General features: G+C 45.8%; 2 protein-coding genes across 11 annotated transcripts in view; both read right to left on the reverse strand.

The window, feature by feature from the left end:
* MUC13 (mucin 13, cell surface associated) overlaps positions 1 to 12,819 on the reverse strand; it is a 53,849-nt gene extending 41,030 nt beyond the window's left edge. The window contains exons 1-2 of the mRNA XM_053261494.1: positions 12,801 to 12,819; positions 293 to 1,042 (exon numbers count right to left, since the gene is read on the reverse strand). Of these exons, the coding sequence (XP_053117469.1) occupies positions 293 to 1,042; positions 12,801 to 12,819 (769 nt within the window). The remainder of the gene's footprint in view (positions 1 to 292; positions 1,043 to 12,800) is intronic.
* A 3,763-nt stretch (positions 12,820 to 16,582) lies between these two features.
* The window catches only part of HEG1 (heart development protein with EGF like domains 1), a 94,093-nt gene continuing 84,023 nt past the window's right edge, over positions 16,583 to 26,652 (reverse strand). For all 10 annotated transcript variants that reach the window (XM_053282961.1, XM_053282960.1, XM_053282965.1 and 7 more), the window contains one exon: positions 16,583 to 21,460. In XM_053282961.1, coding sequence (XP_053138936.1) covers positions 21,311 to 21,460 — 150 coding nt within the window. In that variant the 3' untranslated portion in view covers positions 16,583 to 21,310. The remainder of the gene's footprint in view (positions 21,461 to 26,652) is intronic.

Raw genomic sequence — 26,652 nt, forward strand, 5'->3', positions numbered from 1 at the left:
AGTGTGAATGGAGTTGATAAATTAATGTGAGGACCAGATGTTGTGGGCTTCACACAACATGCACACCAAGAGTGCATGCTCACAAGGAGAGGCTGGAGGTTCCCAGTTGGCTGCTGTACTTCCCTGCAATTATGTGAAGCAGCCCTTGGTATAAGGCAGATTAATATATTCCTTATTGGTGATTTTGTATTCAATGGACTGTGCTACACAGTTTCCTCACACAATATACTTTGCTGTTTAGTTAATAACTAGTTCATTTGGAAAAAATAAGTCAGGAAACAGCTACCATTACCTAGTGTAGTTGATGATGGAGCTGTGGCATTGCTAACTGGCGGGGATGGAGTCGTGGCGTTGCCAGCTGGAGCAGATGGGGTTGTGGCATTGCCGGCCGGTGGGGATGAGGATGGAGTCGTGGCGTTGCCAGCTGGAGCAGATGGGGTTGTGGCATTGCCGGCCGGTGGGGATGAGGATGGAGTCGTGGCGTTGCCAGCTGGAGCAGATGGGGTTGTGGCATTGCCGGCCGGTGGGGATGAGGATGGAGTCGTGGCGTTGCCAGCTGGAGCAGATGGGGTTGTGGCATTGCCGGCCGGTGGGGATGAGGATGGAGTCGTGGCGTTGCCAGCTGGAGCAGATGGGGTTGTGGCATTGCCGGCCGGTGGGGATGAGGATGGAGTCGTGGCGTTGCCAGCTGGAGCAGATGGGGTTGTGGCATTGCCGGCCGGTGGGGATGAGGATGGGGTCGCGGTGATGCCGGCCGGCGGGGCCGAGGATGGGGTCGCGGTGATGCCGGCCGGCGGGGACGAGGATGGGGTCGCGGTGATGCCGGCCGGCGGGGACGAGGATGGGGTCGCGGTGATGCCGGCCGGCGGGGACGAAGATGAGGTCGTGGTGATGCCGGCCGGCGGGGATGAGGATGGGGTTGTGGTGATGCCGGCCGGCGGGGACGAGGATGGGGTCGTGGTGATGCTGGCCGGTGGGGACGAGGATGGGGTCGTGGTGATGCTGGACAGCGGGGACAGGATCGTGGTGCTGGCAGTTCTTTCTGCAGTTGGAAAGAAGAAACCAGTAATAAGCAAATATGTGGAAATCAGGCTTAATAATGTACTTTGAAATATCAACAAATCTTTGGTTTAAGATGAGTTAGCTCTCATCCGGATTTGGGGGTAAATTCCTACCCACACACACCCCACTGGGTAAATGTGCATAATCAAGCAAAGCACTGAATTCCCAGTGATGTCCTTGTTGTCAACCTCTTACCTGGACTCTGGCACAAAATACATCCACAAGTATGGTCCCTCACCAGTTATGATATTTATGTTATTAATAACAAGTTGTTCTGTAAGAACTAATCTGCCTAACTTCTTTTCACTATAATCTTAATTGATAATTACCATCCTCGTTAACCCACTTCAGTCTAAGTTAACCCACTGAAGTTAACCCACTTCAGTCTAAAACGTTCACATGTCTGCCCTCTTGAATTGGGCTGGATGATATCACAAACTACGCCATAGAGGTGTCTCTATGTGCCATTCACTAAAACTGTATGGAATTTGGTTCAGCAGTCCACAGTTTAGCACTCTTGTGCCTCAGCCATTCATGTGTCCATCATCTGTATCAGGGTGGATGATAGCATCACAAACTATGCCCTCGAACTGTCCCTATGTAATTCATGTCAGGCTGTGAAAATGCAAAATGCGTGAGAAACCAAACTTCCAAATTTTTTAGATTTGAGGGATAAATAAAAATTTTAAATTTAAAGTATGCAACTCTATATGTTGGTCAGATGTCAAATATCTGTTGTTGACTGTCACCCTGATCCACCTGGGAGTTATTCGCACATGGCTTCATGCTGAGGGGTAAATGTTGAGTGAAGCCACTTGAAGTACATTTGTGGCATTGAGGGAAACAGCCCCTCCTCTCTGCTCTCGGGTTTGCTTTTGATGCAAGTTCACATATTTTCCTTTGTGTTTTTCTTCTAGCCAATGGGGCGGGGGAGGGGGGAGAGGGAGAGAGTACTGAAGAGCTACATCAGCATTTGTAAAGAGAGTGTCCTTATCATGCTAATGATTCTACGTTAGTGCCTCTCCCTATTTACTCCGGCGTTTTCAGAAAAAGTAGCTTAAAACCAGCATTTTGAAACCCGGAAATACCTCGAGATAAGCTAGAATTCTCAAGACAAAGTCTGACTTGTGTGTTGAGTGGGTCCAAGAAGCTTGAAGGGACCTCGAGGTAAGTTTGGTTGTGAATGCACACACTCTCTCCCAAAGGAGATTCGAGGTAGAAGCCCTGTGTAAAGCCTCCAGGAGATACTGACATACAGAAAAGCAGCCTTTTACATGCATTGCTGATACAGATGCAAATTCACATCCCCAGCTGTATTGCAATGATAATCCAAATCCAATTGAACTAGCTGGATGTTGCTTTTTAATGCAACATATAATACCTATTCCCACTGGAGGCCACCTGTGGTTACTACTTGTATGCAACTAAACGTGGATTGGGACCTACATACAAATCACTATTTCATATTTTTAAGCATCTGAAAGTGTACTACGTATCTACCATATATCCTATATGTACCATAAGATTGATTTATTTTGGAGAAAATAGATGCCATGTAGTTAGAAATACAAATTATGTCAGTTCTTTGGATCATTTTAGATATCCCTTCGAGATACTAGAATGACGGTCAGGCCTAAAGATACAAAATTCATAACTGTCTATTCCAAAAATAGAAATTTCACTTCAGTGAAAATAATCATAAGGGCCCTCTGCAGATCAGTGATTAAATTAAGTATGGAACAATACAGAAATGCAAAGCTGAAAAATTTAATCCATCAGAGAAGGAAACAAAAAATACAACAGTTCTGTGATTAAATCTTTACCATATTTCAGAGAAGTTGTTGGCACTTACTGAGGATGGTGGAGAAAGCCAACCACAAAATGGGGGAGAATACACAGCCTTTCATTGCTGCAGCTGCTCTCTGCTAATCCCACAAGGAAATGTTTTCTCCCCTTGGTTTACCATCCTTTAGTTCATTATTATGAGTACAGAGTTCAACTTTTAACTGACGTCAGAAGAGCAACTGGATTATATCAGTTAATTTATGGCTGATGCCTTCCTATACTGTGAGTGGTAATAGATTTCTTTAAATCAACATGCATCTGATGATGCATTAGTTTAACAGTCATCCTTAGGTTTTTCTTTTTAATTTGCTTGGGTAATTTACTAACAACAAATAGGATACTACAATAGTGTGTCGCAGTAGGATGTGTCAGAAAGAAGATGAGTGTATTTTGCCCTCTACAGTAAGAGTTCAAGAAGGAACCTTTGCTCTATAGCAGGAAGCTAATTTAAACAATTAGTTCAAGAAAGAAGCAGAGGGGAAAACAACTGGTTGGCCAGGTAACTGCATTATTTTTAGAAAAGCTTTTGAATCAGGAATGTAAATATGTCCAGAGCAACAAAAATCCAAATGGGATTTGGCTGGCGTTCACCAAGACTTAGACTAAAAAGCTACTTTTTTAACAGAGCAAAGAAAAGGACCTCTAGGAAGAGTGCCTGTCCCTTGTCATGAAGTAGCTGCAATCCAACCACACACCTGGAATTATTATATATAATAATGTAGCTATAACATTTCAAGCAGGTTTGGAACCTTGATAGCCTTTTAAAATATGATGAAACCATGGCATCAACCAGTTTGGAGAATGTCGATAGATAGATAGATAGATAGATAGATAGATAGATAGATAGATAGATAGATAGATAGCAAGAAGGCCCTGAATATTATGAATTTCTTTAAAAGAAAGAATAATGACTGCAATTGCATCTTTTTGTAATCTTAGCAAACTTCTTAGGCTGCAATGCATAGGACTGGATAGTTAGAAAATTGGCAGTGAAATCCTAAACATATTCATTCATAAGTAATTAAGTCTTAAGTCTGATTGAAGTCAATGACGGCAAAGTTATGCACATTTACTTGAAAAGTGTGCATTGCTCCCAGGTAAGTGTGCATAACACTTTAATCTTGGTAGAGCTGGAGGTAGAGCATATACCAATGACCTTTTAGTTGTTAGTAGCATGGCCAGGTATCATCTATTTGGTTAGGCAATCCTTTCCTCCCCTTTTTTCCTTTTTGAGGTGCTGCCAGGTATTTGTCCCGTGGGTCAGGGTGCCTGAATTTTGGGGACATCTTATTTCTAAAGAACCTCTCATGTCAATTTGGTGCACTAGACATTCAATGAGCAGCTTCCCTTCCCCTTCCCTAGTAATATCATTCTCGTTACATCATCCAGTGGGAAGCCAGAGGAGAGGTTCTACACACAGCGCGTGAGTGCTCACATGATGCTGGCTGCTGCACTGAATTGTCTGATACAGAAGCAGCAACAGCCAGCAGAAGAGAAGGCCAGCCCAGGTGTTATTTGCCTGAGAAGGTAGCAGCTATTTACAACTATAGCAACTTCCCTCCCAGGACAAATAGTAGCTCCAGAGGGTGGTTTTCATTGGCAAAACAGCTGGGGAAGGGTTAACTTCACCCTAGATCAGCTCTCAGCAGCACCTATTTAAAAATGAACAAGGTGTTCTGGTAAGAACTAATCTGCCTTCTTTCCTTTCACTATAATCTCCATTGATAATTATCATCTTCACAAGTTAACATAACAACATAAGAACAGCCCTGCTGGATCAGGCCCAAGGCCCATCCAGTCCAGCATCCTGTTTCACACTGTGGCCCAGCAGGTGTCTCTGAGAAGCCCACAGGCAAGAGGTGAGGGCATGCCCTCTCTCTTGCTGTTGATCCCCTGCAACTGGTCTTTAGGTCTTCATCTTGCCTCTGGGGTTGGAGGTGGCAGGGGTTTGAACGAACGGTTCATGCAGAACTGGGATGCCTCGAACTAGGGCCGGTTTCAATTTTCAATCGCATACCAAACAGAACCAGGCCCTGTTCAGGCAAACCTGTTCTGCACAGTAAGGAGATTCAATGAACCTTCCCTTCTTGGATTTTCCTTTATAAGTATATCCACCGAACCAGTTTGGCCCAGTTCAATGGTTGAACTGGACTGGACCCAGTTTGGCCAGACCCAGACCCAGAGCAGGCTGGGTGGGTTTGAATCCAATTTGGATTTGAACAGAACCAGCCAAACCAATTCCGTGCACATCCCTAGGAGGTGGCCCATAGCCATCAGACGAGTAATCATTCACAGACCTGTCCTCCATGAATTTGTCTAAGCCCCTTTTAAAACCATCTAAGCTAGTGGCCATCACCACATCCCATGGCAGGGAATTCAAGAGATTAATTATGCACTGTGCAAAAAAGTACTTCCTTTTGTTGGCCCTAACATTCCTGGCCTTCAGTTTCATGGAATAACCCCTGGTTATAATGTTGTGAGAGAGGGGGGAAATTTCTCTCTACTCCATGCATAAGTTTATATACCTCTATCATATCTCCCCGTAGTCTCCTCTTTTCCAAACTAAAAAGATGTTGTAGCCTTGCCTCATAAGGAAGGTGCTCCAGGCCCCTGATCATCTTGGTTTATTTAATTTATTAATTATTTATTCATTCAATTCCTATACCTCCCTTCCAAAAATGGCTCAGGGCGATTAAAACAAAACAATTAAAATCAATTAAAAGTTAAAAACAGAGACTATAAAACACCATAAAACAATTAACAATTTAAACATTCAACACAGTTTAAAAACCCTGGAAAACCAGGTTAAAGCAGATTAAAAACATTTACAACAATTTAAATGCCCCAGAAGGCCAGGCCAAACAGATAGGCTTTGAGGGCTCTCCTGAAGGCCAAAAATGAATTCAGATTATGGATTTCTGCAGGGAGTGTATTCCACAGCCCAGGAGCAGCTACAGAGAAGGCCTGCCTCTGAGTCACCACCAGACATACCGGTGGTAACTGGAGACAGAACTCCTCGGATGACCTAAACGTGAGGTGGGGATCATGCAGAAGAAGTCACTCTCTAAGGTAACCTGGACCTAAGCCATTCAGGGCTTTAAAGGTAATAACTAGCACTTTGTATTTTGCCCAGAAACATATTGGCAGCCAGTGCAACTGTTTTAAAACAGGCAAAATATTGTCCCTCCGAGTTGCCGCAGAGGCCAATCTGTGTGCTGGTGCATTTTGAACTAACTGAAGCTTCCGAACTACATACAAAGGCAGCCCCACATAGAGCGCATAGAGCACATAGTAATAGTCAAGCCTGGAGGTTGCCAGCTGATGCACCACTTTTTTGAGGTTGTCCTCTTCAAGGAATGGATGCAGCTGTCGAATCAGGCGAAGCTGATTGAAAGCACTCCGGGCCATAGCCTCCACTTGAGATTCCAGGGTGAGGCCTGGGTCCAGGAATACTCCCAAGCTCTGTACCTGCTTGTTCTGGGGGAGTGTAACCCCATCCAGCACAGGAAGATCTAACTCGTCCCTCAGATTCTGAACCCTCTAAGATCTTGCTTGGATTCAGTTTCAATTTGCTATCCCTTATCCAGCCCATTACTGCCTGTAGGCAGGCATTTAGGGAATGAATGCCATTTCCTGATGAAGCAGATGAGAAGGAGAAGGAGATTTGGGTGTCATCAGCATACTGATAATACCCAGCAACAAATCCCCTGGTGACCTCACCCAGCGGTTTCATGTCGATATTAAAAAGCATTGGTGACAGAATGGAGCCCTGAGGGACTCTATATAACAGCTTCTGCTTTGAGGAACAACTGTAACCAAGCTCCACCATCTGGAATCTTCCCGAGAGATAGGAGTGGAACCACTGCAAAGCAGTGCCCCCTATTCCCAACTCCCCCAGGCGATCCAGAAGGATAGCATAGTTGATGGTATCAAATGATCCAAAAGAACCAACAGATTCATACTCCCTCTGTTGATTCCCTGGTAGAGGTCAGCCATCAGGCCGACCAAGGCTGTGTCAACCCAATAGCCAGCTCTAAAGCCAGTGTGAAATGGGTCTAGATAATAAGTTTCCTCCGACACCACCCGGAGCTGGTCGGCCACCACCCTCTCAATCGCCTTGCCCAACCAAGGGAGATTGGAGATTGGCCTATAATTATCCATCATTAGGGGGTCAAGGGAAGGCTTCTTAAGAAATGGTCTATCCATTGACTCCTTCAAACATGGAGGCACCCTCCCCTCCCTCAGCGATACATTTATGATATTAACTGGAACACCTCCAACAATCTCCCTGCTAGACAGAAGCAGCCATGTCGGGCATGGATCCAGAAAATAAGTGGTAGGCCACACTGCCCCAAGCAGCTTGTCCACATCCTCAGGAGTCACAGTTTGAAACTGATCCAACCTAATACTGCAAGAGGGATTGCAGAACACCTCCTTCATAAACCCTGCAGAAATTGTGGAGTCCAAGTCAGCCCAAATACAGGAGATTTTTGTCCACAAAGAGCCCATTAAAAGCATCACAGCAGAACGTTTCTGGGGACTGATTTGAAGCAGAAGGAGCAGAAATTAAACTCCTTACAACCCGGGATAGCTCTGCTGAACGCGAACCTGCAGATGCTATGCATGCTGACCAAAATTCGTTTTTTGCTGCACGCACCACTACTGCATAAGCCTTCAAATGGGTCCTATTCTGCATCCTGTCAAATTCAAGCCAAATTCTCCTCCACTTGCATTCCAGTTGCCTACCCAGCCACTTCAGCCCTCACAGCTCCTCGATATACCAAGGGGCCATGTTTGGAGCAGGTTGGGAGGGACGCTTAGGAGCAATCATGTCTACTGCCCTGGTGAGTTCCCTATTCCAGGTTCCCACCAGGGCATTGGCAGAGTCACACACTGCACCAACTTCAAAACCCTCCAAGGCTTTTTGAAACCTGCTGGTCAAGTTGAAGACTGCTCATCCTGGAGAGAATCTATCTATTTCTTTTCTCATCCTGGAGAAAATCTATCTATTTTTGCTTACCCCAAAATGTATCCTAGTGCCTAACAAATCTAAACCCTCCTTCCAGCACTACTCTCTCATCCACGCATTGAGACCTCTCAGCCTGATTCCCTGGCCCTGTGCGTGGAACAGGTAGCAGTTCAGAGAACACTACCCTGAGGGTCCTGGATTTCAATATGCGACCTAGCAGCCTAAATTTGTCTTTCAAGATTAGCGCTAACAAACGTAGCTTGTCTTTCACCACTTGTTATCTTGTTGATTTATTTGTTCATATATTTGCTTGCTTGCTGTCTTCTTTAGGAGAGAAATCAAAAGTTTGCTGCCTCTGAGCCTTGTCTTCTCAAGAGCGTTCCCAAACGGTCAAAAAACGTTTTGACTTAGCCCAAACATTCACATATCCACCATCTTGTACTGGGGTGGATGACATCATCACAAACGATGCCATTGAGGTGTCCCTATGTGTCACTACAGCTGTACCAAATGTGGTCCAAATTGTGTAAGTAGGTAACAGGTTAGCTCACTTCCAGCTCAAATGTTCACACATCTGCAATCTTGAATTGGGGTGGATGACATCATCACAAACTATGCCATTGAAATGTTCCCATGTGTCACTATAGCTGTGCTAAATTTGGTCCAAATTGGTTCCCACTTCTGCCTCAAATGTTCAAGCGTCCACCATCTTGAATTAGGATGGATGACATCATCACAAACTATGCCATTGAGGCAGGGGCGTAACTACAATTAGGCAGGGGGAGGCCGTAGTCTCGGGGCCCCCCGCCTTGGGGGGGCCCCTCAGAGGCTCTCCCCCACCCGATCTTTCGCGCGTTACCAAGGAGAAGCTGTAAGCAATCGCTACGGCTCTCCCTATCTGGCGCACCCGAACCCGATCTCACCCAATGGCAATCAGAGTTACAGGTCACCATCCTATAGCAACGCGAAAGGGGTGGGACTGAAGCTCAGGCTCGGTTGGAGCGGCTGGAAAAGGTAGAGGGGGCTTCCCATGAGCATGGGTCTCGGGGAAGCTCCTTGGCCTGTGAAGGTGGTGGGGTGGAGGGGCGCAGCTGCCGTTTTGCGGCTTGTGCAAAGAGCAGAGTGGCCCCTGCTTCTCCTTGTTTCCTGCAGTCGGTGCTGCTTTCGCGGCTATCGCCTAGTAAGTTACCTTGCTTTGTGCCTTGCTCCTTTTATTGCCGGTGCTGCAGGGAAGGGTGTGTCGAGGCCGGGACCGCAGCGGCCGGTTTGAGAGGGAGAGGCGTCCTCCTTGGCGTTCAAAGGATCTCTGGTTCACTGTCTATAAAAGACGGAATCGCTAATCTCTCCCTCTCCTTGGAGGCTCAAACCCAGGGGTACATTTGTAGTCATCGCAATCTTTTCAAGTTCGGTGTAATTAGTGCGAAGGAACTCCACTACGTAGAAATCACAGTTCCAAAGACTAATTAAAAATCTCACTTTAACTTGTCAATGGGGAGAGTCTCTCCCTTTCCATGCTTGATTCGGCCTCTTGATCTATTGCTATGAAAGGTTTTTAAAAGAGTATTATGATCATTGAGAGGTCTTCAATGTTTACCTTCTGTTGATCTAATTCAGCGTGATGTAAGATGGTTAAAAACTATTTTGGCTGCTTTTCTTGTTGCTGTTCTGAGATGCCTGCAAGATGGTACTTGTGTGTCAAAATGAAGCTTTCTTTGTTAAATATGTGCTATTTAAGTAAACTGGTCCTCCTGTATTGAGGTTTACAAAATGTGAAATAAAACTACACATCACAGTCAAGTGGGGGATAATCTTTCCCTTCCTGCCCTATTAGTAGCATTTACCTATCTCAAAAGCCCTATGGAATGAAAGTGTTCTGGTAACTTCTGAAGTGTAAGAAATAAGTCTTGCCCTAAGAAAGGAGTTCACAACAAGCCTGCTACTGCTGAAGACTTTGGTTCCTACTAGCCACCAGGCTGTCTTTAACATCCCAATATTGATTCTGCTGGAAGAATTTGCCTAGATGTTCTTCGATTGCCACCTAAAGGCAAATTATTCTCAAATGTGAGAATAAAAGTCCCCTGCTAACTGGGCAAAGAGGCACCTTTTACCGTGGTGATTCTCTTTATTTAGCAGGGGGAGAGTAACTGGCCCTATTCACCCCCAGCACAGTACTTCCAGTGACTGTTGCTGGTGTGTGTCTTAAGTTTCTTTTTAGAATGTGAGCCCTTTGGGGACAGGGAGCCATCTTATTTGTTTGTTATTTCTCTTTGTAAACCGCCCTGAGCCATTTTTGGAAGGGTGGTATAGAAATCAAATTATTATTATTATTATTATTAAAAAAATTCTCAGTTGGGGGGGGGCATTTAAGAATCTTGTCTCAGGGCCCACTCCAACCTAGTTACGCCCCTGCATTGAGGTGTCCCTATGTGTCACTACAACTGTACCAAATCTGGTCCAATCGGTCAGGCATTGCGAAGTTGATAGGGACACAGACACAGACACACAGCACTGGCTGATCTCATAAACTTACTTTCCTTAAGGAAAGTAGGCTTAAAAGGGGGAAATGGAAATATGACACATTTAGTGTCACATGTAGTTTGACTTCTGAACTACAGGATGGGCCTGTTATATCTGGCGTGTTTTATTTGATATTTCTAAGCATAACTATCAATGTGACTAGTTTCATTTTTTGTCTGTTACAGGTGAGCCCTTGAAGTTCTAACTTTGAATCATTTTTGTGAACTGCCTAGAGCCTTTGGAGTCAGATGGTATATTAAATACATACACACATACATACATACATACAATGTGCTGACGTGAATTAAAATGGTGGAATTTTACTTTAAATATGGGTCTTTTGTTGCTACTCAGAGAGCTTTCCCTTTTCTCTCAGAAGGGAATTTCGATGCAGAGATGTTCAGTGTCATATCATTCTCTTTTTTTTATTTTTTCAAAGTTTGTCCATCCAAGAATGTGAAACCTCCCACAATGAGAAGAAAAGAAAACACTGCTGCCATAGCTGCAGCAAGAGCATGAAGTCCTATGTAATCCACCTTCAGGATTAACAAAGCCATCCTTGCTATCCAAATGACACACTGCAGGCAATGATGAACAATGGACTGGTCTGTTGCAGGAAGGGCATCAATTGTAGTGGGCAGGGATATGCACGGAACTGGCCTTTATGGGAGGCCTCTATGGGCCTCCGAATCGGTTCAAAGAACTGGCGGTTCTGCCGGTTCGACAGCAGGGGGTGTCTAGCTTTAAGAGTGGGGGAGGGTACACTTACCCCCCCCGCCGCTCCCCCCCCCGCCGGCGTCTGTTTTTTAAAAAGCTCATTGGGCCAGCAGCGTACCTCCCTGCCGCTCTTTTTTTCCAGATATGACTGGAAGTCTCTGATGTGCCTGCACACACCAGCACAGGTGCACACATGTCGAACGCAGGCGCGTCAGAGACTTCTGGTCATATCTGGAAAACAGGGACAACGGGGCGGCAGGGAGGTACGCTGCTGCACCAATGGGCTTTTAAAAAAATGGATGCCGGTGGGGGGGGAGTACACCCTCCCCCGCTCTTAAAGCAGCACGCCTGCCACCTTTGAGCCTCCCCGCCGTGGTTCCGTGCACATCCCCAGTAGTGGGCAGCATTTAAAAGATGTAATTTTTAAGATGCAGACCTGTAAGAGTGTGTATAGCATACAGTATGAAAAAACTCCCATATATAATACTCCAATATAATATACTCAGATATAATAAATGCTTTTCTTGGCTCACCTTTATTTTATTATAAAAATAAAAGTGCTGGGAGGGCCATATAAATGGCCTGCCCTGTACGCACAATGCCTTGATCATCATTGCCATCCTTGTATCTAAAACAAGAACATATGTGAACTATAAGCAATATGTTGCTTCTTAATCAAGTTATTTCCTGGTGTTAAAGTCCAACTGATTTATCCACAGGGTAAAGGTCTCAGATGGTGGAACAACTATTTATTACTATGAAACAAAGCTGTACTATTTTTAGAAATGTTCAGAAGAAACTCCTGATAACTTGGGAAAGGAGCACCTGTTAAAGTGGTGGCTCTCATATTTAGCAGGAGGAGAGCAAATGTCCCTATCGAACCCCAGCACAGCATCCCTCCAGTGGCTATTGCTGTGTTTCTTTTTAGAGTGCTAGCCCCTTTGACAAAGGGGACCATCTTCTCATTCCTTTTGCTATATAAACCGCTTTGAGAATGTTTTGTTGGAAAATGGTATATAAATATATTTTTTAATTAATAATAATCATAATAGATCTTAATTGTCACTTCATGTTATTTGGGATCTGGGACTTGAATAGTTTGTATCCACCTGAAAACAGGGGCACCAGTTATCGGCAGTGCTATCTCTATATATAATTCTCTAAGGCTTACCAATGGCTAATCCTGTGCGTGGCAGCTCTCACAAGAGTTCGCAAGCAGAAACACTGTGGTGATTGGGCAGTGGGGATTCCATATGCAGATAGGGAAGAGGAGCTTGTGATGGTTAAGGACAGTTGGAATGCAACTGTTACTGGTCGGAAGATTTCATGATTGTAGAGGAGAGGAATCCTCTCTAATAAAACGCTTGGTGTCCGTCCATGGACGGACACCAAGCGTGTGTTTGTGCCTTCCTCGGCGGTTCTCGCAGAGCGCATGCCCAGAACACGCCAAGGGAGGCACGACCGCCAGCACCCGGCGGCCATGTTGGGCGGCCAGAAGCGGCCGCTCAGAAGAAGCCGGGAAGAGGCGGCGAGGGAAACGGCGGGGCCAGAAGCGGCCGCCACGAAGATAGGAAAGAGGCGGAGGGGAAAGAGGCGGCGGGGGAAGCCGGCCGAGGTGGTGGCGGAGCTGCCGCCGAGGCCTGGCGTTGCCACTAAAGCTGGGCGGGGGGAACTTTGGGGCCCGACTTACCCGCACTAGAGCCCGACATCCCCGCACCCCCCCCACATGAACAAGGGCCAACCTGGCCCAGGAAAATGCCTCCACGGCCGCCGCCGCCAACCGCCCTCCCAGGAGCCCGCTCCCGCCTTCCCTGCTCCCCCACACATGAACAAGGGCCAACATGGCCCAGGAAAATGCCTCCGCGGCCGCTGCCACCAACTGCCCACCCAGCTGCCCAAGACCTCCTTACCCAAAGAAGAACCAACCCCGATGACCGAGGAAAAAGGAGCTCACGAAAAGAGCTCCTCTCTTGGCAAAGACACTGCCCAGACTGCCGCTGGGCGTCCTTTACGCCCAATGCAACAGTCCGGGAAGAGGCTTGGCCGAGAAATGAGCTCTGCTTGCGAGCTTCTTTCTCCGTCGCATTCAAAACAGTGAGTAAAGTTGCCAGGGGGGAGCGCAAGACTCTTCTGGGCAGGGGAGAGGGGGAAGGGGGAGGGCAAGAGGGAGGGTTGGAGGGCGGAGGGCAAGAGGGACTGGGGCAGGGAGGAGGGCAAGAGGGAGTGGGCCAAGAGGGAGTGGGTCAGGGGGGAGGAGGAGGGCAAGAGGGAATGGGGCAGGGAGGAGGGCAAGAGGGAGTGGGGGAGGGGGGAGGGCAAGAGGGAGTAGGGCAGGGGGGAAGAGGGAGGGCCAAGAGGGAGTGGGTCAGGGTGGAGGGGCAAGAGGGAGTGGGGCAGGGGGGAGGAGGAAGGGCAAGAGGGAGTGGGGCAAGAGGGAGTGGGGCAAGAGGGAGTGGGTCAGGGGGGAGGACAAGAGGGAGTGGGGCAAGAGGGAGTGGGTCAGGGGGAGGGGGAGGGCAAGAGGGAGTGGGGCAGGAGGAGGGGAAAGGGAATGAGGGGGAAGGGCAAGAGGGAGTTAGGCAGGGGGAGGGGGAAGGGAAGGGCAAGAGGGAGTGGGGTGTCAGGAGGGACTGGGGCAGGAGGCTGACAGGAAGGGGAGGGTGCGAGCGGGGTGAGAGGGGGAGGAAGAGAGGCCAGAGTGTGGGGCAGGAGGGAGGGTGGGACAGGAGAGACAAACAAACACACACACACACACAAAGAAAAAAAAGATGAAAAACACATAAAGGCGGGTAAAAAGGCTAGCGCCCGTTATTATAACGGGCTTAAAAATACTAGTCTATATATAAAAGGATAGTGGACAGGGGTCTGCGAAGAGAGGGGTCGTGAGGTAGGAAAGAGCCCCTTCAGGAGAAGGAGGCTGCCATTGTGTGATTTAGATGAGGAAACAAGATGAAGAAGATCTGTTAACTTAGGAAGGGAGAGAGGGCGGGGAGAGGAAGAAAGACAGAGAGGAAGAGTGAGTGGAGGAGAGAGAAAGAGAGAAAAAGAAGGGAGGGGAAGAGAGAAGGAGAGAGGGACGGGCCCAAGCCTGTCAGTGGCCTGAGGAGAACGAGCGGCCATTGCGTCACCTATTGGCAGCAAGGAAGGGCCCAGTCAACCACTGCTGCTGTTTGGGGCGGCCTGAGGGGAATGAGCGGCTATGGCAGTGGTGGCAGTGAGGAAGGGCCCAGTCTGCTGCTGCTGTTGCTTCTGTGGGGAGGGGCTCGGGTGAAGGAGGAGGTGTCTGGGGATAGGAGGCTGCAGCTTGGCCAATAGGCACCTGCAGCTGCAACCAAGAGTGGGGAGGGGGTGGAGTAAAGGGATGGAGGAGTGACCAAGAGGGTCACTGTGTGTGTGTAAGCAACCAGATGGAGGAGGAGGAGCAGCAGAAGTATAGCTCCGGTGAGGGTGGAGAGATCTCTGTGGTGAGGGGGGCTGTGGTAGGGGTGAGGGGAGCAATCAAATACTAGCACGCAGATGCTCTGCATGGGTTAAGCTAGTATCAATTAATGTACTAATGTAACAGATGGACATTACTTCTGAAGCTGTTTCCCCCACAAGCCCATTTCAGACCTATGTTTGCCAGAGAAACTGTTGGAGATCCAGATGCAGATGGCATTGACCTTTTGCACCAGTAACTCTGATGACCACTAGGGGCATTGGGAATAGCGATAGATAGGGTCTCCTTCTCTTTCCTGTTTATCTCTGCCTTTATGGCCCCTCTATGGATAGAATGTACTCAGGAATTTCCTGGGAGTGATCTCCTCCTTCTCCTTCTCCTTCTCCTTCTCCCCAGAATGCTTCTAGCTCGCTATCTGAGCACCATGCTTCTATAGGTCTCTCTCTGACCAACACATAGCCAGCTGTTAGATATAGGTCTTTCCTATCATCATGGACTTCTGCATAAAGTAGATTATTTAAGCCCCTGAGACTCTGTTAGCTTCTGCTGTAATGGGCATGAGTTAGCTCCCGAAATACTCTGCTATATTACCCCTAACAGAAACATGGGTCTCAAATCCCTTCAGGGGAAAGGGGGTGGGGGAAGGTCGGTGGTGAGAACAGGGGAAGTAAGGAAGAAGAAGGCTTTAAGGACACATGGTGGAATATGTAAATTCCACTGTAAGTCCTACTGAAAGCAATGGTCAGCAATAGCCTCTTTTGAGTCTTTGACTCAAAAAGTCAAAGTGGTGGGCCTTTGACTCAAAAAGGTACACAGTGGTGGGCCACTGTGTGAAATAGGATGCTGGACTAGATGGGCCTTGGGCCTGATCCAGCAGGGCTATTCCTATGTTCTTATGAGCCCCCCAAGCAAGATTTTGAAAGTCTAATTCTAAGCAAGTCTAACCAGAAAACTGATTAACAACCACCACCCTAGTTAGAGAAGGATTCTCTGCTTCATGATCTGTTGGTTGATCCATTCCAGCACTTTTTAACACAGTATTGCTGGCAGAGAAGTCCAACCCTGCCCCGCTCAACCACTTACCTTAAAGTGGCTCTAAAATTATCTGCTTTCCCCCCAACCACCCAAATTGGAGGGAGTTGGTTATTATGGAGCCATTTCAAGGTTTACAGATTGAACCTCCAAACTTTCCCACCAACACCACCTCTTTGGAATACCTGCCCCCAGCCTCATTACTTACAGGGCAGGTGGCAAGAGCTGTGGTGGCCAGGTGGTGAGAGGGAGCAGCAGTGCCTTCTCTGTCCCCTGAAAAAGGATCCAGTAGGAACTAGTTTTGTTTTTTCAAAACATGGCTTTCTCCTGCAGGGGCTCTTGGTACTCATAGTGTTTTCAAGAGCTGCAGTTAATGCCCTGGTATCAGTACAGTATAGGTGTACATCATCTATGGGATGCAATTTTCCACCAACAAACTAGATGAAGCATTTCTAGCAAACAGAGATGGTCACCCTAGGCATATGATTTCCCTGATGTAAGAGGTATACATAAAATTTTGGGTTCCTACTCTTTGGGAATAATCCATTTAATATTGAAAAATGGACTACAGCTTGGCAGAGAACAAGGTATGGGATAGACTATGGAGTTCTATATCCCACCAATCCACATCAAGAAAATTAGGAAGTTTGCCAAGTGATACCAAGTAAGATTGATCTGTTTCTAGCTGAGCTTTTCTGTTGGGCTCCCAGAATCCTCCCTGCTTATGTTCAAGTCTCCAGGCTTGGAGATCTCTATCTGTATATGCTCAGGAGCCTCACTGCCTGCTGCTCTCTAGGGTTTCACACAGGAACCTTTTCCAGTCCTATCAAGAGTTGTCAGAGATTGAACCTGGGACTTTCTGAACACAGAACATGAGCTCTGTCCCAGAGCTGCAGCCCCATCCCCTCAGGATGTATTGTTTATTTTCAGATACAACTTCCTATGAACCCTCTAAAACATTAGACTGAGAGTTGCCTTGTTCACGTCAATAAAAAGTCAGGTTCAGCATATTATTAATACTTTTATTGTATCCTTTTATCATACTGACTAGAACGCCAGATTTATAACATGTTGGATGCTGGTATAAAAATAATCCAATCCTTAAAAATGATACTTTGCAACTACAGTACTGTATAATTAGTGGAGGTTGCACATGAGATACAACTTTAAATAACACTGTGCTCAGAAATTAAAATAAACAAAACTCAGAAGTTATGTTCACAGATATGCAAAGCTGAAATCCAGAACAATGTACAATACATAATCACAAGTCAACTGACTGTACATTCAGAGTCATGATGAAGACACAGAGCAAGGCTGCATCCTTCGCATTTGAAAGAGATGGTAGATATCAGACGCCATTTGAAAGGCAGCTGGGACAGTGGTAAAAAGGAGAATGATTTTCTGTTTGTAGATTAAATTCCTCAGCATTTTTCCTTTGGGATGGAAGAAAGCAAACAACAACAACTTTGTTGTGTACAGTCATTTCTATTCAGACTTTCCACAGAATCATGTAACAGAGATATAACTCTCCAATAAGCCTTATAAGATTTCATAAGTGTTCTTTCACATTCCATAGGCCTTTCCTATGAAACAATGAACTCTCACTCCCACTCTCTTTCTCTCTCAAAGGATCTCTCAAGGTCCTTAATAATAATTTAGCAAGAATAAGGATTCCAACATATGACCATTTCAGTTACAATCTTTTGCATATGCCACACAGGAGAAAATTCTGCTGGAGGGTCTTACACTGCACAAGTGCAATTAGTCTCAGAGCCGCTCTTTTTTCAAAACACTACAGTGTCAAAAGATTTCAAGCTTTGCCTCATAAAAAAGGATATTTAACACAGATTCAAAACTGTCATGGTCAGCAGATTAAAAAAGAGAGCACACATATCACATAAAATAACGTATTTTAAAATGGTTAGATTCAGCCAAACTGGAGTCAGTCATTTCTATTAAATAAAATAATGTATCATTTTGGTTCCCTGTGATACTGGGAAGTGTCTGGTCTTGTTGCTTGTTTAATTGGTTCATTTGACATCACAATGGTACTCTATTCAGCCTGCACTGGGGGGGGGGGGTGTAACATTATGTATATTTTAAAGAGTATATTTACACCCCCCCAAAAGAGTATAAATTATATGCCAATTTAACTGTCATGGTGTTCTCTACAGCATCTTGGGAACTGGAATTTGCTGAGGGTGCCGAGCATCTACTGTGAAAAATCCCTAAGTGCCTAGATGTGACTGAAAGCCTGAAGCAGTCCAGTGGAATCTGGCAACAGTTTTATCAGCTGAACTGAGGAGCTGAACTGAACGTTTCCTAGAAAAGTGGGCCTCTAAGAGTTGGGGTTTTGTGCCAAGTCAAAGATCCTCATCAACAGGCCCTCATACAAAAGGGGTGGGTTGTTCCCATGCCGCTACATGTGGATTCCTGTGTGCGCACGCACTCTGAGCAGATGGTTGGCACAATGAGATCCATTAGAGCTGACTGCACTGACCAGCTGCTGCTGCACTAAGGCTGCAAACAAAGGTGGACCCACACAAGGTCGCGTTGCTGAGCAGATGTTCAGAGTTCCTCAATCTCGTGTGCTGTGGGTCTGCTCGTGCAGACGTCGTGTTGGCACAGCAAGCACAGTAGAGAACTTTGCATAATTCCCTGCAACACGAAGGAAAATGGTCCACAGCAGGAGGTGTACCACAGGCTGTGCACGTGCATCCTGTTGCACTAGCGCAGCATTCGCCTGCAACATGAGCTGTCGATTTAGCTGAGCTCGCGAGTACAACATGTTTCCACTAATGCAGCATTAGTCTGGATGTCAACCAACATCTGTTCGAAGAGTATTCTTCACTGATCAGCCTCAGGCCACAGGCAGCCCACACAGACCCTGCTGGTGTGCCCTGACTTGGCTCTCCCCCTCGCCCTCTCCTCTGCCACTGACGTGGTGTGTGTGCTCCCCTGTGCCTTCCGCCACATCTTCTGAATGGAGGCAGGAGACGGGAAAGACAGGAAGGTGCCTGCTTACTTTAATCCAAGTTAGACTGTCTAATGACTTTATAAGACAAGTTTGCAGATGATAGGTGTCTCAATAGCAAGTAGCCTCTGTATTGAAAGATGAAGCTCTTTGGAATACCAGATGCTGAGGACAAACAGGGCTTAGCTGAACCCATCATGTCTTGCTTTATTCTGTACCCTTGGATCCCTTCTTCCTTTTTGTGATTTCTTTGAAGGGTGTGGCCCTTTTCCCTTTGTGTTGGCCACCTGGGAAGACAAAGTGCTGGACAAGTTAAAACTTGTATCTCATTCAGATCTTCATTCTGTTGCCCGGCTTGAAACACACAGGTGGTATAGACTGCTTTAGACCAGGGTTTCTTAACCTTGGGCCCCCAGATGTTGTTGGACTACAACTTCCATCATCCCCAGATATGGCCTTTGTGGCTGAGGATGATGGAAATTGTAGTCCAAAAACATCTGGGGGCCCAAGGTTAAGAAAACCTGCTTCAGACTTTCCTTTTCCAAATGCTATAGCATAATCTTCAAACTTGACCTCTCACTAGTCACCCCTTCCTCAAAGTAATTCATAAATAAGTTGCATTGCATTCATCATTCAGTCATTCCTGCCAGCTTCCTGTACAAACACTGTTCAAAGTTCTCCTCTCAGAACACCGCACCCTCTTTAGAACATTCAGGTATCAAAGTCTGATCAGGACAAAACTTGGGGTTGTGTCTCTCCCCCCCCCCCCCGTCTGCCATCAGTAAATGCAATGGACAATAGGAACGTGCAAGGTTTAGCAACAAATGAGTACTCGTGGTCCCTCAGACTCCTCTCTGATCGGTTTCACAGATAGCAACACGAGATCACTAGAGTTGTACTGGCAGTGGCCATAATCCAATTCATTTTCTTCAAGTTATGAAAGGCAAAGAGGCTGTTCTTGCCAAAAATTGAGAAATGATTCCAACCTCCCCAAATAGTGAGGAGTATGCAGTTGAGTGCTGTAGTCATTAAGCACCTGGCTGCTGAAGAGAGCAAAGAGGAGAAGATGCATATTTTTGGACATTTTCAAAGTGGCATGAGGCAGATTTGAGATGCCTTGTATAACAAGTCCCAGACACCATCCAATAGTTATCTGTGACAGTAGCATGACTTTCCTCCACAGAGAAGGGAAAGCTACAGTCGAGCTTTAGTAATATTACTAAAGGCTGCTTTAGAAATATTAAAATTTACAAGTAACATGGAGTTTAAGTGCTAATAGATGACAATTCCCTCACAACAGGATGCAATGTTATCTGGCTGCTTCAGCCATGGACATGCAGTGTCTGCGTCTGAAAGATGCCTTAGCTAAGCCTCAAGCTACTTAGGGTGCGTCTCATGTTCCAGTTTGCAAATGGCAACTACAGTAATCCCTCATTTGCTTGAATACGTAAAATTGCTATTCTCCATAATTTCTCAAGGGTCACCATCTTGCCAATGGTAAGGAAGGCCAGAGCTGATAGACTAGTTGGTTGCCATTTAAACCAGTTGTATGAATTTACCCTCTCTCAGAGGTAAGTTTGGTGGCGGCGGCAGCACTCTGATAAAGGGAAGCTAAAATTGAACATTTTGTTGATTTGAAGTGTATTGAACAGTTAGTGGCGAAATTCAACCAATATCCCAACTGAATTTGAGGGTACACTCTGGCAGTATGTTATATAATATCTGCCAGAATCCAGTGATGATTCAGGAGGACCTCAAAATATCTTCTGGTCCAAAATTTCAGAATGTGTAAATCCAAATATACTGGTACGCGCACAACAGTATTTGCTGTGACCAACCCTCACCTTTTGAACTGAGAAAACAAACTCCCAACATTTTAGCAGGGAAAAGACAGAAAAATTTGTTTGCAAAATGGTATTGTATGAGAATGCCATACATAACCAATACAGCAAGAGGTCAGATGAAAAGAACAGCTGTGGTTGAAGAAAGCATGGGTAGAGGGGAATGACTGCCATTTGTAACATTCAAGGAAATGAACGGTCGGGAATGAATAGGGGGAAACAGAGAGCAGCAATAAGCAGGATTATCACTAAATCAATACAACTGATTGACAGGTAGATCAGGAAGAAACAGGAGGACATCTTCTCTTGGAAAAAAACCACCTCTGGACTCTGCCAGTTACACAAGGTCTCCCTTGCCTTTAGGTCACCTGCCTGTACACATCCCCTCCATTTTGGTGGGCACCCCACTAGTACCTATTAACAGATACCCGGTGACGGAGAAAGGCTTTTTCCATAATGTTCACTCAAGGCAGCTTTGCACAAAAGGTTGGCCAAGTAGGCAATACAAACACAGCACTAGATAACTATCTGTAAACACAACACACCCTAGTGGTATTAGATTTTGAGTGTCAGCCACAGTGTTGGTTAGTTTTGCTTTAGTGCTCTATTATCAAATTCATGTTATGTGCCACAATTAGTGGCGCGGAACCACGCAGAACACGCACGGAAACTCCATGCAGCATTTTGCTTGCTTTTCTGAACAACCTGCAAGTTGGCCCGCTCTTTCCCCCTGCCTTCTCTTTGCTGTTCAACAACAGCTAGGAATGGCTCCTTTCAGGAAACGCTGTTCAGTGCTCTTCAAGGGTTCAACGTCCCCTTTCTGCATGCTGTTGTGACACCATCGGAGTTGTCTAATGACAGGAAACAAGTAGCATGAAATTCCCCTTCTCCAACTTCCTTCTATGATTCTGTTAAAAATAGTCTCTTCTTCTGCTGTCATCGCTAATGAAGGAAGGATTGTACTGTCCAGGATAGATGCAGGAGTGTCGGGAACCTGGCAAGCCGGTGTAGGGAGGATAGACTCCATTTCTTTCTAGTTCAGGGTTCCTTAGATTGGCTGGCTAGAAAGGAAGGAAATAATTATCTCAATAATTCCCACTTAAATATTATGTGATTGTATTAATGCCATCATGAAAACAGGAAGGAGGACAAAGAAGCAGGGACTATTGTTATTTATATAGACCATTATTCTACATGGCATGTTACAGAGTAAACCATCTCACTAGAACATAGGAAGCTGCCTTATACTGAGTCAGACCCTTGGTCCATCCAGCTCAGTATTGTCTACTCAGACTGGCAGCAGCTCTCCAGGGCTTCAGGCAGGAATGCTTCCTCAGCCCTACCTGGAGATGTCAGCAACGGAAACTGGGATCTTCTGCTTGTTAAGCAGGTGCTCAACCACTGAGCTATGGCTTCCAGTGTCACTGTCTCTCTGCCTTTCTCTTTGAGTTCCCAACGCAATTCAAAATCTTTTAAAACCCACACTCGGGAAACAGAGTGATGCAAATCAGATCCATTCTAGGAATGCTAGCTGCTTGGCAATCCCCATAGAGAACATGAGAGAAAGCAAGCTTGATCCTGATATCTTTACTCATAAGAACATAAGAACAGCCCTGCTGAATCAGGCCCAAGGTCCATCTAGTCCAGCATCCTGTTTCACACAGTGGCCCACCAGATGCTGCTGGTAGCCCACAGGCAGGAGTTGAGGGCATGCCCTCTCTCTTGCTGTTACTCCCCTGCAACTGGTACTCAGAGGCATCCTGCCTTTGAGGTTGGAGGTGGCCTTTAGCCCTCCAACTAGTAACTGATGATAGACCTCTCCTCCATGAAGTTATCCAAAGCCCTCTTCAAGCCATCCAGGTTGTTGGCTGTCATCACATCTTGTGGCAGAGAGTTCTAAACGTGGATTATGTGTTGTGTGAAAAAGTACTTTTGTTTGTTGGTCCTAGATTTCCTGGCAATCAATTTCATGGGATGACCCCTGGCTCTAGAGTTATGGGAGAGGAAGAAGAATTTCTCTACTTCTTCCACACCATGCATGATTTTATAGACCTCTATCATGTCTCTCCGTAGTTGTCTTTTTTCTAAACTAAAGAGCCCCAGGTGTTGTAGCCTTGCCTCATAAGAAAGGTGCTCTAGGCCCCTGATCATCTTGGTTGCCGTCTTCTGCACCTTTTCCAGTTCTACAATGTCCTTTTTAAGATGTGGCGACCAGAATTGTATGCAGTACTCCGGGTGTGGCTGCACCATAGTTTTGTATAAGGGCATTATAATATTAGCAGTTGTATTTTCAATCCCCTTCCTAATGATCCCTAGCATGAAATTGGCCTTTTTCACAGCTGCCGCACATTGAGTCAACACTTTCAACGAGCAGTCCACCACGACCCCAAGATCCCTCTCCTGGTCAGTCACCAACAGCTCAGATCCCATCAGCATATACTTGAAGTTGGGGTTTTTCGTCCCAATGTGCATCACTTTACACTTGCCAATATTGAACCGCATTTGCCACTTTGTCGCCCACTCCCCCAGTTTGGAGAGATCCTTTTGGAGCTCTTCCCAATCCGTTTTGGATTTCACTTTGTCAATTGGATCACCTTGATCCATACACTTGTTGACACTCTCAAAGAAGTCCAAAAGGTTTGTGAGGCAAGAGTTCCCTTTGCAGAAGCCATGCTGGTTCTCTTCCAGCAGGGCATGTTCTTCTATGTGCTTTACAATTTTATCCTTGAGGGTGCTTTCCATCAATTTGCCTGAAATGGACGTTAAGCTAACCAGCCTGTAATTTCCTGAATCGTCCTTGGACTCTTTTTTGAAAATTGGTGTTACATTGGCTACTTTCTAGTCTTCCGGTACAGAGCCTGATTGCAGGGATAAGCTATATATTTTAGCAAGGAGGTTGGCAATTTCACTTTTGAGTTCTTTGAGGACTCTTGGATGGATGCCATCTGGCCCTGGCGATTTGCTAGTTTTCAGTTTTTCCAGACAGTTTAGAACATCATCTCTTGTCACTTATATCTGACTCAGTTCTTTAGCCTCCATCCCCCAAAAGCCTGGTTCAGGAACAGGTATATGCTCAGTATCTTCTGCCATGAAGACAGATGCAAATAACTCATTTAGCTTCTTTGCAACCTCCATATCCTCCTTAATAATCCCTTTCACTCTCTCATTGTCTAATGGTCCAACCGCCTCCCTGGCAAGTTTCCTGCTTCTGATGTATTTAAAGAAGTTTTTGTTATTCCCCTCGTTGCTTTTAGCTAAATGTTCCTCAAAATCTCTTTTTGCCTCCCTTGTTGTCACCTTGCATTTCTTTTGCCAGAGTTTGTGTTCCTTTCTGTTCTCCTCATTTGGACAGGCCTTCCAATTATGGAAGGAAGTCTTCTTCCCTTTTATGGCTTCCTTGATGTTAGCCATGCTGGCATTCTCCTAGACTTAGTGGTACCTTTCCTCCTTTGGGGTATATAATCTAACTGGGCTTCTAGTATTGTGGTTTTGAGTAAACTCCATGCACTCTGGAGCGAAGTGACTCTCCTGATTTCCCCCCTCAGCTTTTTTTTCACCATACTCCTCATTTTGGAGAGGTTTCCTCTTCTGAAATTCAAAATGTCTGTGTTAGACTTCCTTGGTGATTCTCTCCCCTCATGTATGCTGAATTTGATGGCACTGTGGTCCCTGTTCCCTAAAGGGTCAATGACACTGACATCACACACCAAGTCCTGGGTGCCACTCAGAATTAAGTCCAAGGTCGCCTTCTCTCTGGTTGGTTCCAAGACCAACTGTTCTAGGGCACAGTCATTCAGCATATCTAGAAATCTGACCTCTTTGTCATGACCTGGCTGTGAATTTACCCAGTCTATATGTGGGTAATTGAAGTCACTCATTATTACAGCCCTGCCTCTCCTTGATGCCTCCCTGATTTCCTGCTGCAACTCCCAGTCACTGTCAGCGTTTTGATCTGGAGGGCGATAGCATGTGACCAGTAGCACATTTCGGAAGGCAATAGCATGTTGCCAATCGCATGTCCTCAGTAGCACATACGCACATTGTTTTTATGCCTTTTAAAAAGTTGTTGTACACCGTCTAGAGTCTCTAGATGGGGCAGTTTATAAATGTAATAAACAATAAATAATAATAATTTCCTTTCAGGCCTTGTATTGTCACCCACAGGGTTTCTGTGGAGGACTCCAGTCCACCTAGGTTTTCTACCTTTTTAGATTCTATCCCTTTAACAAACAGAGCTACTTCACCTCCAAGGCGCCCCTCCCTGTCCTTTCTATAGAGTTTATACCCAGGGATAACAGTGTCCCACTGGTTCTCACTGTTCCACCATGTTTCTGTTATGCCCACTATATCTATTTCTGTGTTAGCAACCAAGCACTCCAGCTCACCCATCTTGGCTCGGAGGCTTTGGGCATTGGAGGATCTATATGCTGAATCTCTTACCTGTTGTATGCTATCTTTCTTTTGACTTTTTGACTGGCTGGCACAGCCTTCTGTCTGCTCTTTATGTGGTTCTGCTCTGTCCCCTTCTGTTTTATCTGAATCTTTGCACCCTTGCACTTTAAAGGATGGCATTTGCCGATCTGGATACTGCCCAGCTCCTGTCGGCTAATTCCCAGGTGTCATTATGTGTACTCACACACATAAACTGCAGTGGGCCTACAGTCCCAGGAAACCAGAGCAGTGGGTGAATACAAAACACAGCAAATGTGTTTGCTGTGTGCACACCCAAGCGTTACTGAGGAAGTCTCAATGGCTGCTAATTCAGCAGCTAATTTGGGTGAGGTAAGATTAGCAAGGAGAACACAATACAGGAGGCATCTTGCCTACTCCACTGGGGGAAACTCTTAATTAGGAACCTTCTGAGTCAAAGTCACAGGTATTTCTGGGTGCCAAAGTGATATGAGGGTCACAGCCTTACCCAGTGAGGTAGCACCAAGATGGACTACATGCAGAAGGAAGAACAACTGGGGGCACAGTGGCAGGCCTCAAAAAGGCATGCCTTGGGAGCACTGATTTCTTCAGCCAAAGAGGAAATGAATCTGTCTGGTTTCTTGGTCAGAATGGAGCCTGTGCAGGTGTCTGATACTTAGGTCAGGGCCGGCTCTAGGGGATCTGGCGCCCAGATGCAACACTCTGTTGAGCGCCCTTCGTTATCGTGAAAAATAAAAATTTGGAATACAATTAGTGTGTATTCAAAATTTAATACACAAAGATTTTATGTAATTATGTACATAATATTGTATATAATATAATTATGTATTATTATTATTATTTTATTATTATTTTGCATTTATATCCCGCTCTTCGTCCAAGGAGCCCAGAGTGGTGTACTACATACTTAGGTTTCTCCTCACAACAACCCTGTGAAGTAGGTTAGGCTGAGAGAGAAGTGACTGGCCCAGAGTCACCCAGCAAGTCTCATGGCTGAATGGGGATTTGAACTCGGGTCTCCCCGGTCCTAGTGGGTTTCAGGCAGACTGAGTGGAAGATACTGTATGGGATGGAAGTCTTAGGAAGAAGGCTGAAGATGGAGTCAGAGCTGAAGGAGGAAGGGCAGGCAAAGAGCTAAGGTGCCTGTTCCCTTTCAGGAAGTCAGTTTACCAGGGAAGAGAGTCATTGCTGGCTAGATACTGATGACCTGGGGAATGGCTACCCAGTTTTAATAGTTAATTTGTTTAATTGTTTATCATGTTGTGAACCACCCTGAGCCATTTTGGAAGGGCGGTATATAAATCTAATAAATAAATAAAATAAAATAAAGAGAGACCAGATTGAGGACTGCAAGAATTCAAGCAAGCCATCAGGGAACAGCAGCCAAGCCTGTTTGAAAAATTCAAGGCTGAAGAATCCATCCCAGCTGTCAGAAGGCAGGCCTGGCTTAGAACCATCCAAGGCCTGTGGCATTTAAAGGGATAGCACACCTTTGTCATCAGCTTCGGTGATTGCCACTTGAAAGGACAATTAGGGGGAACTGGTGGAAATGTCAGTTACAGATTCAAACTGATATTATAGGAGGAGAGCTGGTCTTGTGCTGGCAAGCATGACTTGTCCCCTTAGCTAGCTCCGCTCTGGTTGCATATGAATGGGACACTTGATGTGTGAGCACTGGAAGAGATTCCCCTCAGGGCATGAAGCTGCTCTGGGAAAAGCAGAAGGTTTCAAGTTTCCTCCCTGGCTTCTCCAAAGATAGGACAAGGTTTTTGGTTTTTTTTAAATAGGACAAGATTTTTTTATTGAACCAACAAACTACCAA

This window comes from Hemicordylus capensis, chromosome 1 (genome assembly GCF_027244095.1).
Source record: "Hemicordylus capensis ecotype Gifberg chromosome 1, rHemCap1.1.pri, whole genome shotgun sequence".
Taxonomy (NCBI): domain Eukaryota; kingdom Metazoa; phylum Chordata; class Lepidosauria; order Squamata; family Cordylidae; genus Hemicordylus; species Hemicordylus capensis.